Here is a 13,827-nt window from a genome sequence, read left to right as displayed (position 1 = left end):
ACCATACATTATCCTTGGACAAAGTTTGGTGAAATTTGCTTGATCCAGTCTTGAGTTATCGCGTAAACAGATAAAATTTCATGACTTGACCTTGACTTTTGACTTTGACCTTTTGCCGATTTCACTCAAGATCTAATCAAGTAATTGCCCCATCATACTTTATACTTGGACCAAGTTTGGTAAAATTCCAGTAAATATTACTCAAGTTATCGCGTAAATGAATGCGGGCGGACGTACGGACGGACGGACAACCCGAAAACATAATGCCTGCGGCACCACTTCGTGGCGGAGGCATAAGAAACAAGACAGATGGTCGCTAAGACAGGTGGTAAAGATGGTAATGGGTCGTGCGCAGCTTTGATTGAGAGTTTCTCTTCCATCTCTACATAATATAGGTGAGATGAATGGTTTGCACATTTCCCGGCGACGTTTTGCACATTTCCCGGCAAAATTGAACATTTGCACATTTCCCGGCGTCACGTTTGCACATTTCCCGTTGATGAAATTTAGAGATTTGCACATTTCCCGGCAAGACGTTTGCACATTTCCCGGCGAGACGTTTGCACATTTCCAGGCGTTTGCATATTTCCCGGCTCCACATGCCGCCCCCCCCCCCCCCCCATCTACCAGAGTATCGCACATGACACTTTTTCCTCAAAATATCATAATGCTGGTTATGACCTTATGATAGAAACGAGGATGTGCATTTCGAATTTTGATTCTTACCTGCAGTGATATGTTATACGTGCTTGCACTTTCATATCTATCGAAGTTCCACTTTTCCACAGTCTCTATAGGGTTTTCTATAACTCAGTCGGTAGAGCACCGGGCTAGCCATCCGGAGGTCTCAGGTTCGGGTCCCGATGGGGTCCCATTTTCTTTGCTCATTATTTTTTCCACTAGTTTTCTCTTTAAGTTATCGTACATATTACCGGGAGAGAGACTATAAATAATGATAGAGACGAATTGAGAATAGTATAGCATTTACACTGGTATGCAAGCCTAATTATTGTAACTATTTCAATTCAAGATTACATGACATGATAGCATGTGTGTCCATGGAAATTTATAGAATTTTGAAGTGCTCGAACCCACAATATTTATTGCATGAGATTGTAAAAGAAGTTCATGTGCAACATAACAGTGACAACATGTATAAAGTGTCGAAATAAAAGTCAGTTATCTTGATTTTTGTAAAAACTTTGCTTGATAAATTTTGAGGCATAAAGAATCATTAGAATTCATCATTTCATTTGGCAATGCTAGAAATCTGTATGATATTCATAACATCAATGTAATCAATCATGATCTTGGAGTACGATATAATGCAACACCCTCTCGGTCTACATTGAGAAGGAAAGGAAAATAAAGATATGAAAGCAATTCCATAATCCTTGCTTATGTTTACTTGTTTTCATGATTATGTGAGGATTCCTTCTTTAGGGACAGTGAAAGACACAAAATAGGATTCACCGTAATGTAGTGACGTAAAAAGAAACAACAAAAACAGCAAAAATTGAACAATACAAGCGCACATCATAGTTTACATAATATAGAGGCGATGCCGCCTGCAACCACTGAAAGAAAAAGATAAGTTTACATTTTTCCATGGGCATGGTCAAATTTATTGTGCACACAAATGAATAACATAACAGATTTTTTTTTTTTTTTTTAACGCACTTAAACACATACTCGTATAAGACAATACCGATAGCGGGGCTCTTAAAATCTAAATACAGATCTATACTAGCAGGCCCTTTATGTATATATAGGTCCTATTGTCCGGGCACATATCACATCACTTTTAATGTATACTTTAGAGCGAATAATGCAAATAGAAAAAGGAAATGCATTATAAATAAAGCACGCAATATTATTTCACGACTACCTTTGATAAGGTTCAACTCGACAGATTCCAATGCCAGAAATTGAAATTGAAATAAATTTGCCAAAGACATGAATTAGTGAAAATTCTACCACCAAATATCAGCAAAAAAGAAAAGAACGAAAAAGAAAAAGAGACTATCAAAGTTTGCTGTGAGAAGCTTACTCACATAGAGAGCTGAGTCAGTTGACAATTTTAGAGTATAAATCTTTGTCTTCCAGTTTGTTGTCATGGTAACCACTTCGTGTCCCAATGTGACATCATTTTCAATGCGTGGTGTCACATGGTACCATCATTGGAAGCGCTTTTTAAATATGTCAACATTTTATGTTTTAAAAAGCAAAATCACAGGTGCCTTCAGATTTACCTTTTTTTCTGTGTTTGACTTAAATCTTATTCCCCTATGCATTTCTAAATGATAGATGACCATGAGCTTATGTTTCAATTCAACTCTATGGCACTTTGTTTCCACCGAACAAAAAACAATAAAATGATAAAAAGTATACACTGGTCAATCCATATTGTTGAGCAACAAGACAATTTCAAATACGGAGTATTACAAAACCACTTTGAACAAAAGTTTACGGCATAATATGCTTTAAGGCGTTTGCATCAATGACTGAATTTTAGCATTGCCTATAAAGTATGAAGCAGTCTACAAGCTGAAATGTCTCAGTAACATTAAAGGACACTTCCGGATGATTTTCAGATTTTTACATTTGAACAACTTTAAATTAGTTAAACTGAGGACAGAGTTTCAGAATTTATGATAATTGGGATGAAGAATAAGAATATTGTCAAAATTTAGAACAAATTGCAATGAACAAGGATGATGACATGGCAGAGTCACCATAAGAATGCATGAGTTGGGGCTCAAGGAAGCAGAACAAAAGAAGAAGGCATGCATACATTATACACAGGTGAACTCGCAAGCAAGTGGTATTGTAATAGAATTACACTGCTGCATTTTTGAAATATGTGAACCTCCTATGTCATCATCCTTGTTCAGTGTAATTTGTTATAGGTTTTTCAAACTATTGTTTCTCTGTTCAAGAACCACAATAAATTCCACAAATCCATACATGGAGTTGTCAATTTATGTACTACATGATGTGAAATTATGAAAATCGTCTGGAATGTCCCTTTAACTCCTTCGTCAAATTTTAGCCCACCCCCTTTTTTTTCGCTAACTCATTTATAAAATATATCATTTTACAAGATTCCAAGTACTTTTTTGTTTGCTTTGTTACCTTCAACAACAAACACAAAAGCAATCCCTGCCAGTGTTAAACTTGTAGTAATGTAGTCGTTTGAAGGTCAGTAAACATGAGGGCAATAAGTCGTTTACACTGTGTTGGTATCGTAAAATTTAATTTCTGTCAAAATAATGCACTTGACCCAACAGGTCCTGGGGGATTTATACAACAGAAATCTTTATCTAACTATCATCAAATAGGCACCCCTGAATTCTACCGTATACAACTGTATAAAAAAAAATTGGAAAAAAAAATGATACATTTCATAAAATCCATCCACTCATCGAATCTACTAAAATAATGTTTGCCAATTTGAAAAAGTAACGACAAATATTTATTAAAAGTATATTTTGTGTGTGTCTTATTGTGCCTTGTAGAACACTGGTTTTCTGTTGAAATGTATGGATCATAGCAAAAAGATACAACACAGAGCAACAGAAAACTGATTTTCTGGACATGAAGGTTTCAAATGCCTAAGCGTATTTTTGATTTGATTCATGCATTTCTTTTGCGTTCCCCCCCCCATATATATATACATATATATATATATATATATATATATATATATATATATACATATATATATATATATATATATATATGAAAACCCCTTTTCTTTGCTCAAAGTTTTCAATATGTATATATATATGTATATACAGAGAGAGAGAGAGAGCACAAAGTCAATGGAACAGAAGCATTCAGTAATATTTTAATAAAGGAAAATATACATAGAAAAGGAAAATAATTGACTTAAAAGTAAAGCATTGTTAGAGCACTAAATTGCAAATACTAGTGTAATAATGCCGGAGACCATTACATCGTAAGCAGATGCTTGATGAGGACAATGACCTCAGAAACACTCATTTTCCTATTTGCAGACAGTTCTTTACTTTGTTCCAGTACCCAAGGGTGTTAGGATTTTTGTAGCCGTTTGGTCCGCCATTGTGAATGCGAGCGAAGTCTTCGCAGGTTGGTGCGTGTCCCAGGCGGCTGGACACGGCGTAGCGAGCCATGTAGCCCTGGACACACCTGTCACTGCAATCGAAGGTAGCGGTACAGGCTTTCCAAGCTAGGCAACGAAAGAAATAGGAAAATATTTTTGACTTTTTTGTTATGTTTCTGAACAGAGAGTAAACATTGATACGAAAACAAATGTATACAATAAAGAGTTCAAATAAAGGAATTTGCACTTTAGTGTTGCTTATTTGAGTACCTATTTTCATGCATTCCCCATAATTTGAAAACAGAAAAATGTACCAACTATATACTTTCTGTTTTTGTGGGATGTAAATTCAAGTTTATAAAATTATCTGTGTGACTCATACTACAAATCAGATTAAAAAAGTCGTGATCGAAAGGAATAATACGATACAGAGAAAAGAAAAGACACTGTCACTAGTTCAGTCAATAAAGTATGTCCATTTCTATAATATTTATTCATCTATTCAATATTCGTGTTTTGTTTGTTGTTGTTTTTTCTAATTTTGAGTACATGTTGGGGACTTCCGTAAAGATTCTAGGGAGTTTTCGATACACGACGGGAAGACCAATCTGTGCGCGGAAGCATTCAGATGCGACAGTACTCGTTTTCCACAAGACGGGACGTTTCTAGGATTTGATCATGCGCAGAAGCAAATTTTGCACGAGGCACGCTCAACTTCTGGTCGCGTCGTACTTGCGAAAACTCGCTAGTGACACAGAGAATGGGGAAAAGAAGAAATGTGTTCTGCTTTCGCTAAAAATGGGACACTAAAAGAAAGGACGCTTGTTATTCACAACAAAGACTTTAATGTACTTTCGGCTGGACTTTGATTTGAGAACCCGGACGATCGCGCACTTTACATTATCAAATGAATTAAATGAGAAGGTGTTAAGTGTATATACGACTTCTGAGACATCAGTATTTTGAAAGAGAGGTATACACGCTTTTCATTGTATAACTTCAATTATAAGCACACCGATTTTCGAGTTCTGGTTTCAACAGGTAAAGCCTCCGTCACATTCATTTGTCTTTTAATCACCTAAGACCCTCGAAGCTTCTTGATGCTGCATATCTAATTGTTAAAAAGCACACCCACCTATATTAAACTAACAAGATTATAATTTGAAACACAATATCCAGTTACGTTAGAACAAGCAAGTGAAAGGATTTCAGAGAGGCTGTCCAAGAGAATAATATCAATCGTCGTCTGCCAATCAGGCGATTTGAATGTAGCTGCTGTAAGGTTAGGCAATGTTGTACTCTATTTCGACTACTTCTGTTTCTTTGTTTAACTACAATGTATAATTACTACGAGGTTCCTCAAATATTGTATAGTCTTTTCATTATACAATGTTAATTTTACCTTATTTTATCAAAGGAAGTGAAATATGTATGTTTTGTCGAAAAATGAAATAAACTTTGAAATGAAGAAAAAAAAATGTAAGCGATATGTGTTGCGATCAAGCCAAATCAGTCTAAAGTAGGCAAAGTTTATTTCAAGATGTGGACCAAAATATGTTGATTTTATCCCTTTGTGTCAGTATTGTACACTATCATTCAAACTCTTATAACTCCACAATGAAAGGTCATTATCGATGTCTGGTTTTCACTGATATGAAACTAAAAGTTAGCTGAAAATTACGATATGAGAAAATGGTAATTGATATTTGCCGACTTTTAGACTGATTTTGCTTGATCGCACCACATAATGAACTTACAGGAAATGTCTACGACAAATTGCCTGGACTTTGGAAAATGCACAGGGGAATCACTGTCTGTCTGACTAGCTACGAACCCTCGTCCACGAAAAGTGTCTTCCTATTCCCTATAAAAAGAGGTGTTTTTGAAATCTTTTTATCGTCACTTACGGGGTCTACTCTTACTTCCACAAAGTAGAGTTTCGACTATTTTACTTTGACTACATGTTGTATTATGGATGATAAACAACTGAATGTCTCATCTGTTAAATTGAATTCCTTATTGTAGTTCAGGAAAGTCAGAGGAGTCAAGTATCTAAATACGTAGTGTATTACGTGCACTTGGTACAATAGCCATGGTGACGAAATACGCCGTTTTAGGTATTTCATTTACTACCATAATGAAATACACCACTGACGGTATGTGACGTCCCTGCTGATGCCATTAATTTAGGGTATGTTTTAGAGCTGTGGCCGCTGTTTAGGGGTGCAGATTTGATGTCCTGTGATAGGCCTACACCCATTAAAGGTTCATTTCTGAGGTGTAGGTCCTATGGTTGGTAGCGACAAGAAGCTTCAAACACATTCTCATTGGTAGCACATTGCCTGAGAGCGGCCACCCCATGAGGCAGGGTGTAGAACCACAATTGTCAAAACAATCGTCCACTATTGTCAAAATTACCACAAATGTCATCACACGTCGACCACAATGTCAAAGTGTCCATTAACTTTTACTGCAAATGCATAACGCGTTAACCACATTGTGTCAATGTCAAAGCTTATTACTTGCATTAAAGTAATGAAAAATAGTGAATCGTGCTATAATTTGATCAACTTTTGTATGTCAAGGGAGGTGGGAAGAGTCTGTTCCCACCTCCCTGGTCTGTTTGTTCGTCAGTCTCTTAAATGGGATGAAATTTGGTGGGTGATGGATGAAGGTTGATCCTACCTGCAAAAAACCATAACGCGTCAACCACAAACATAAAAAATGCCAAAACTCATTGATAGCATATAGTGTACATGTACATAGTACACATGTACATGTGATTGCACCATAATTTTCTGAGTTCGCTCGCATCATAATACTACTGATTTTAAATAAGAACTTTTGTGGTAGCTCTTCTTTTGTTTTGCTCAGTTCAACTTGATCAACGTTTGTTTGTCTGTCCGTCTGTCTGTTTATTGGGATGAAACTTGGTGGGTGGATGAAGGTTGATCTCAGAATTACCCGCAAACGTCACAATGCGTCAACCGCAAAAAAAAAAAAAATCTCAAAACTCTTGACATTTATGGGAATTTAGACATTTGTGGTTGACGTGTTAAGATATTTGTGGTAATTTTGACATCAGTGGACGATTTTGACATTTGTTGGCTTTACGACAGGACAGAGGCAATGCGTGAATGGGCTCACCACTGGATTCAGTATGGCTTCATACTTACATCCGTCCAAATCCCCTCCTTTCTGCCTTGCGTCGTTCCAGTACCCCTGCTTTATCTGGTACGGGCCGCAGGACAGGGACCCGACGTCCATCTGACACACGGGGCTTGGCATCTTGCAGTTCGATTCTACAATGCAGATGCAGTGCAGACAGTCGGAGGGAACCGGGGCCGGAAGCTTGGTGAACGCTGAGATTGTTGCGAATACAGAGAATGATGTACTATAACCCCAATCTCCTTTTCTGTAACATATCATATGAATCTTGAACTCACGCAATCGGACATAGACGTAACGAGATTTTTTTTTTGGCCATTTTTAAGTTCCCTGACATGCAAATGTATGTTGATTTGTGTTGACTTATGATACCCTTAACATCACTTTGGCGGTGTTTCTGTGATATTAATATGACTAACTAAAGACATGGCGAGGGAACATGCAAGTTATGCTGAGTCGAGGGGAAGGTGCATTCCAATGACTTTTGTTAAACATATATAATCAGCACTTTAACAATGATCAGCAGATGAGGTCACAACAGTTGTAAGGATTCTTTTGGGCATTCCCAAGTAATCTGAAGAAAAATAGAATAAAAATTAGATAAAAATATATGGAATATCTATAGATATTCGTTTCACCGCAAAAGTGATGTTGAGGGTATTATAAATCAACACAAATCAACATGCACTTGCATTTTAGGGAACCTTTAGCTTTGACATTGATGTATAGGCCAACGTAATTCCGAAGTCTATTCATTTCGAACACGTAAAATTCATAATAGCATAGGGGTCTACGGGTTCGTTCATACCAAAATAAAAAGAGTTTCGCTCATCCCAAGGTTGTTTGTTTGTTTGTTTGTCTTTTCATTTGCAGACACCAACGCAATCCGAAGGTCCGCTATTTCAAAGGTTCCTCATTCCTAAGGTTCAAACAAAATGAAGTTGAGATTGTCATTTTTTTTTCTTTTTGTGTGTAGTGTGTGTGTGTGTGTGTGTGTGTGTGTGAGTGAATCCTTTAGCATATCTTACTTCTGCTCGTACACGTGCCACACTGCATGAATCATAGTAGATACTGTACTATCTTATACACACCGCGTATGTCAAAATAACATACGAAGTTTCAATTATCGGTACCCTGATTTTTTCTGTTTTTTACACACACACACACACACACTCTCTCTCTCTCTCTCTCGCTCTTTGGGTGCAAGTGCTCCTAGAGTTCGTGTTAGGTGGATCTACAGTTTTGAGTAGTAATAATCCACGAGTGAAGAAAGTCTTGCCAAGGAGATCAACCAAAATCAGCAAGGAGAACAAAACATAAATAAAAAAGATAGTACCAGTACTTACATGCATTGTTTGATTGCATCCCGGCAGAGACCAAAGTCGCGGAGAAAAGAAGCAGAAGGAGCGAAGCGCACAACATTTGGTTCGGGTTAAGACCCATGGTTGCTGAGCGTCTTGCTAGATGCACGGTCTTCAGCCAGTCTGTATACATGAGGAAGTACTGTAGCATATTAAACTCTTTCCTTGCAATTCGAGTTCCGCTGATGACGGGGGAATCCCCCTTTACGATCACTATTCATCGCCGTGCAAATCATCTCACAGGCTCCTGTGTACTATTTTCGGGATTATCTGCGTGTGCGTCTAGTAGGGTGCACGTTGTGTGCAACGCATTCCATAGGGTTGCGGGTTGGACCCACAGAACTCTACCCATTGGACCCATTATACTTCCGCAGCGACCCCTGACTGCATGTCTCTGTATTGTCGTCACGACCTTGGAATGACTGTATCTATTAAATTAAAGGGTTCCATGCAGGATCGAGTCTGAGGGAGAAAATGAAAGCTGCCGATGGCGATGATGAGTATTGGTATCAGGTGCGGATCCGGAAATTCCGTAAAGGGGAGCGCAAGTTAAAGGGGCACACGCGCACCCCCCCCCCCCGCATTTTTGTCTTTTTATTTCTTTTGTTAAAAAAAAGGGGGGGGGCGGTGCGCCCCCTCTGGATCGGCCAGTGGGTATGCATATGAGACTAGAAACTAAGTCGCGTTTGCTCTTGCGACCTTCGAAATGTACTAAATGGCGTAATAATTATTGAGGTTTACTGATCGAGTAACTGTTATCACAATATGCTGCAATCATTGGGGGTCTTACTGTTAATACTTCTTCTAATGTAAATAATTTTTTTTTTTTTTTTTTTTTTTTTTTTTTTACCAGACAAGTGAATCTGTCCATCCTTAATGCAACATAGGCCTACTGATCGCTTCTCATATATGGCGGAGAGGCTTAATATTATTATCATGTTCCACCAGGTGTCGGTGACTGTTTCGATACTTGATTATTTGCGATGCTGTTGTTTTTAAAGTTTTGCTTCTAATTAATCAAAGTGTAGTTAATACCATAGTCTATTTCTGCGGCTCAGTATTACCCTGTGCGTATGTTCATGTGTGTAGTACTCCTTTCTATATACGCTTTTTTTGTATTTCTATTCTGCCTTGCGGCACTGGTTTGTAGGTCTATATTCCCCGCTACTTTCTCTCCCGTATGGGACTTCTATACAAGCTATTGGCTATCAGATAGTTCATGCAACTGAATGTCCACTGATAGTATAAGTTTATTAATTTCAAAAGATCCTTTCTCTCTCTATCTACCCAGCATCATTATGTATATTATTCACATGATCGGACAGCCGGGCATTTAAAGGCGACTACTGTGGAAATCCCATTATTTTTAACAATGGCATATACGATGGGGATTCCCCCTATATACATTGATACACGCTGCCGGTCAGCGTTTTCAGCAACAGCAGAGACAGTTGATAAAGAGTTACACTAAATACTCATACTGTACAATTCGGGAGAGGCTCACATAGTGACCTGTAGTCTTTTCAGCAGTGGTTCGAACACGGAAGAGCGTGTATAAAGCAAAGTGTTCATGTTCCTCAACAATGATATTCGCTTTCAGTCCATACACACAAATATTCAGTTTACACATCGTTAGTATTAATAGTAACCACTCGTATATAGTTGGCATACACGTCGAGACTGGCGAAAATCTGCTGACTTTAACCCATTAGTGCCCAAACCACCCGTCTTATAAATTCATTTGTGCAATTTTATGCTTTACTATTAAATTGTTTTCATATAATAATGATAATAATGATAATTGTTTGGATATAAACTCCAAATTTTATTGTCCGAAAATGGAAATCTTTTTGCCCAATTGATCGTGGGCCACTGAGCAGCGCCAGATCGACGTTACTCTAACCTTTTCAAATGTTGAACGGCAAACAAGGTAGCAGCAACTCCCATCTTTTAACGTCTTTTGGTATGACGCGGCCGGGGTCCGAACCCACGACCTCCCGATTGTGAGACAGCCGCTCTTATACTTACTGAGCCAACACATCGGCAATATAGAATATAGAATATATTACATAATTATATAGAATATATAGAACATATACCAGACGAGTGAATCTGTCCACCATTAATGCAACATAGGCCTACTCATTTACTTCACCATGCAAACCTTCAAACAACGCATATAGAATATATTACATAATTTGAAAGAGGTCAGAGGTCAACAAAAGTATGTCAGAATTACATCTGTGACACAGTCTCTTTGCAAAGACTTAATAGCCTTTCAAATAAACATATCTTACAAAATATAAAAATAAATATATTGTGAGATATAGTGGCAGAATTTAGAAAGTTGTCAAAATGAGAATAATATTGGTGTACCTTCTTGGGAACAATAGGCCGTTATGAAAACGGAATCTTCAGTTGCTGAAGGATTAATACGCGAATCTCAATTTGCGCGTGAGTTGACAAAAATCAATATCGACCATAACTTGTTACACCATTAGTTATTGATGAATGCAAGTGTGGTTAAAGAATAACGTTTACAAGTATGACTTTTGGAATAAATGCCAAAGGCAAATTCAGCCATGAGTGTCTTAAGTCAATTATTAATCACCTATTTTCACAGGATGAGATGCATGATCAAATATATTTTATGTTGACATTTTATGTTGACATCTTCTCCTCGTAACATTTGGCAACATCAATGTGAAGAACGTGTTCTTTGCAGCTTCGATGAAAAAATCGGAGAAAAGGGGAAAATCGTTCACGAAAATGTAAGATTTGAAATGAATGTGAAGTGCCATCAACATAACAACTGCAGCTCTGCGCTTCCCGTTCATGTGTACATTATCGGCAGAAACAGGCCGCCTCCCAACGGAAATGCCCGCATAGACTATTGACACATTAAAATTTCGAAATTCCCCGCTGCGGCTTCGCTGAATAGTAATATGTTTACATCGAAATGCTTATAGAGACGGTATGAAAGTGAAACAGAAAGGACGACCTACAGGAAACTCGTTGAAATAACAAAGAGATGGTATTGACATGTAATTTGATGCATTTTCTGTTCAAGAGACACTGACCAGTGCTGACCTCCGGAAGATTTTCAGACTTTGTTCCATTTGAACTACTGTTGTATTATAAATAAGTTAAACTGAGCACAGAGTTTCAGAATTAAAGGAACATTCCAGATGATTTTCATCATTTAACACCATGCAGTGTAGTACATTAATTGACAACTCCATGTACAGATTTCTGGAATTTATTGTGGTTCTTGAGCAGAGAAACAATACAGTACTCTGAAAAACCTTAAACAAATTACACTGAACAAGGATGATGACATAGAGGCTCACATATTTCAGAAATGTAGCAGTGTAATTCCATTACAATACCGCTTGCTTGCGAGTTCACCTGTGTATAATCTATGCATGCCATCATCTTTTGTTCTGCTTCCTTGAGCCACAACTCATGCATTTTTATGGTGACTCTGCAATTTGTTATAAATTTTGAAAATATTCTTATTTTTCATCAAAATCATCATAAATTCTGAAACTCCGTCCTCAGTGTAACTAATTTAATGGTTGGTCAAATGTAAAAATCTGAAAATCATCTGGAGGTCTCCTTTAATAGTGACTTGGATGAGGAATAATAATGTTTTCAAAATGTGTAACAAATTGCAATGAACAAGGATGATGACATGGCAACCTCACCATAGGAATGCATGAGTTGGGGCTCAAGGAAGTAGAACAAAAGAAGGAGGCATGCATAGATTACACTGGTGAACTTGTCAAACAAGCTGTATCGTAATGCAATTACACTACTGGTGTACTACATTTCTGAAATATGTGAGGCTCTATGTCATCAACACTGTTCAATGTACAGTTAAATTTGTCTAATATTTTCAGATTATTGGTTTCGTGCTCAAAGGCCACAATTTAGTCTATACGAGGAGCTGTTGACTTATGTACATGTACTACATGATGTGGAATTATGAAAATCGTCTGGAATGCAACTTTAAAACTTATACACAGAGGGAAAGCTAGCATGTTCAGTCTTCAGAAACGAAATGACATAAAAGCAAAAAAGTGTTAGGGAGACCTGGGTACAATATCCAGATGTGGCTACGTAATTACAAATCATTTCAACCATGTTCTCATCAACAATTACAACATCTGATCAAAGGCAACACTGTTGCCGGTATTAAAAACGACAACGAAAAACAAAAACAAAACAGAACAAAAAAAAAACCAACATCTCACATGTCAGTTTTACTACAAATTTCATAACGATCAGCAATCGCTCACCACGCAGCGCACGTCACAGAGCATGGAGCACAAACACACACACACACTTACACACACACACACGCACACACACACACAGCACATACACACAAACACATACAGACGTAATGCATTTGACACGTTGAATTTTACAAAACTGTTACCATACCAACTAGCTGAATTCAGAGATTAAAAAACAAAACAAAAAACAAAACAGCAAAGAATTTAGGGGTCATTTAACGTTATGATTGTGACGATAGTTTCCAATGAGGAAGTTGTATAGCGCTAAGAGTGCAGGTTCGTGTATTTTGGGATTTGATGATTTTTAGTTGACTTTTGACCCTTTGATAATTTCATGCATTGAGTTTCAAGGTATGGAGAAAATGTGTAATAGTGATAAATAGTAAAATTTCGGCATTTTAGCCTGCCCTTTGACAATCGACCAGTGACCCTATGACCCTAAAATTCCTGGCGGAATCACTGTCAGTTAAAACATGCATAAGTGCCAAGTTTCATGATGATACCATGAGTAACTTTCGAGATATGGAAGAAGTGAATTTAGCTCTTACACTTGAGCTTCGACCTTTTGACCTTTGACCTTTTGGCAAGAAACTTCCCAGAGAATCTCTGTTGGGTAATACATCTATACATTAAGTTTTAAGAAAAATCCTACGGGCAATGCAGAAATATGAGGGAAATAGTGAAATTTTAAGGAGTTGACCTTGACCTTAGACCTCCTGACCTTTGACACATGACCCCCAAATTCCGTAGATGATCACGGTCAGTCAGTATATGCATATGTACCAAATTCCATGAAAATACATTCACCACTCGAGAGAAATGTAAAAAAAGTGACATTTTGATATTTCCACCAGACCTTAGACCTCATGACCCCAAACTCTCTCTGGATAATCTCTATTTAGTAGTTCATGTG

The 13,827-nt window shown here is 37.6% G+C and overlaps 1 protein-coding gene across 1 annotated transcript; it reads right to left on the bottom strand.

The window, feature by feature from the left end:
• Nucleotides 1-3,707: 3,707 nt before the first annotated feature.
• On the bottom strand, nt 3,708-8,734 carry LOC139729939 (lysozyme-like). Its single transcript, XM_071640863.1, has 3 exons — nt 8,599-8,734; nt 7,261-7,446; nt 3,708-4,210 (listed from the first exon to the last, which is right to left on the bottom strand). Exons 1-3 carry the CDS (start codon nt 8,693-8,695, stop codon nt 4,002-4,004), a joined length of 492 nt encoding a protein of 163 aa, XP_071496964.1. The 5' UTR covers nt 8,696-8,734; the 3' UTR covers nt 3,708-4,001.
• Between the last annotated feature and the right edge of the window lie 5,093 nt (nt 8,735-13,827).

Source organism: Diadema antillarum, unplaced genomic scaffold (genome assembly GCF_040938485.1).
Source record: "Diadema antillarum isolate AM-2024a unplaced genomic scaffold, OU_Dant_1.0 scf00000020, whole genome shotgun sequence".
NCBI lineage: Eukaryota > Metazoa > Echinodermata > Echinoidea > Diadematoida > Diadematidae > Diadema > Diadema antillarum.
The sequence above is the reverse complement of the archived record's forward strand: the minus strand, read 5'-3'. Positions and strand labels throughout refer to the sequence as shown.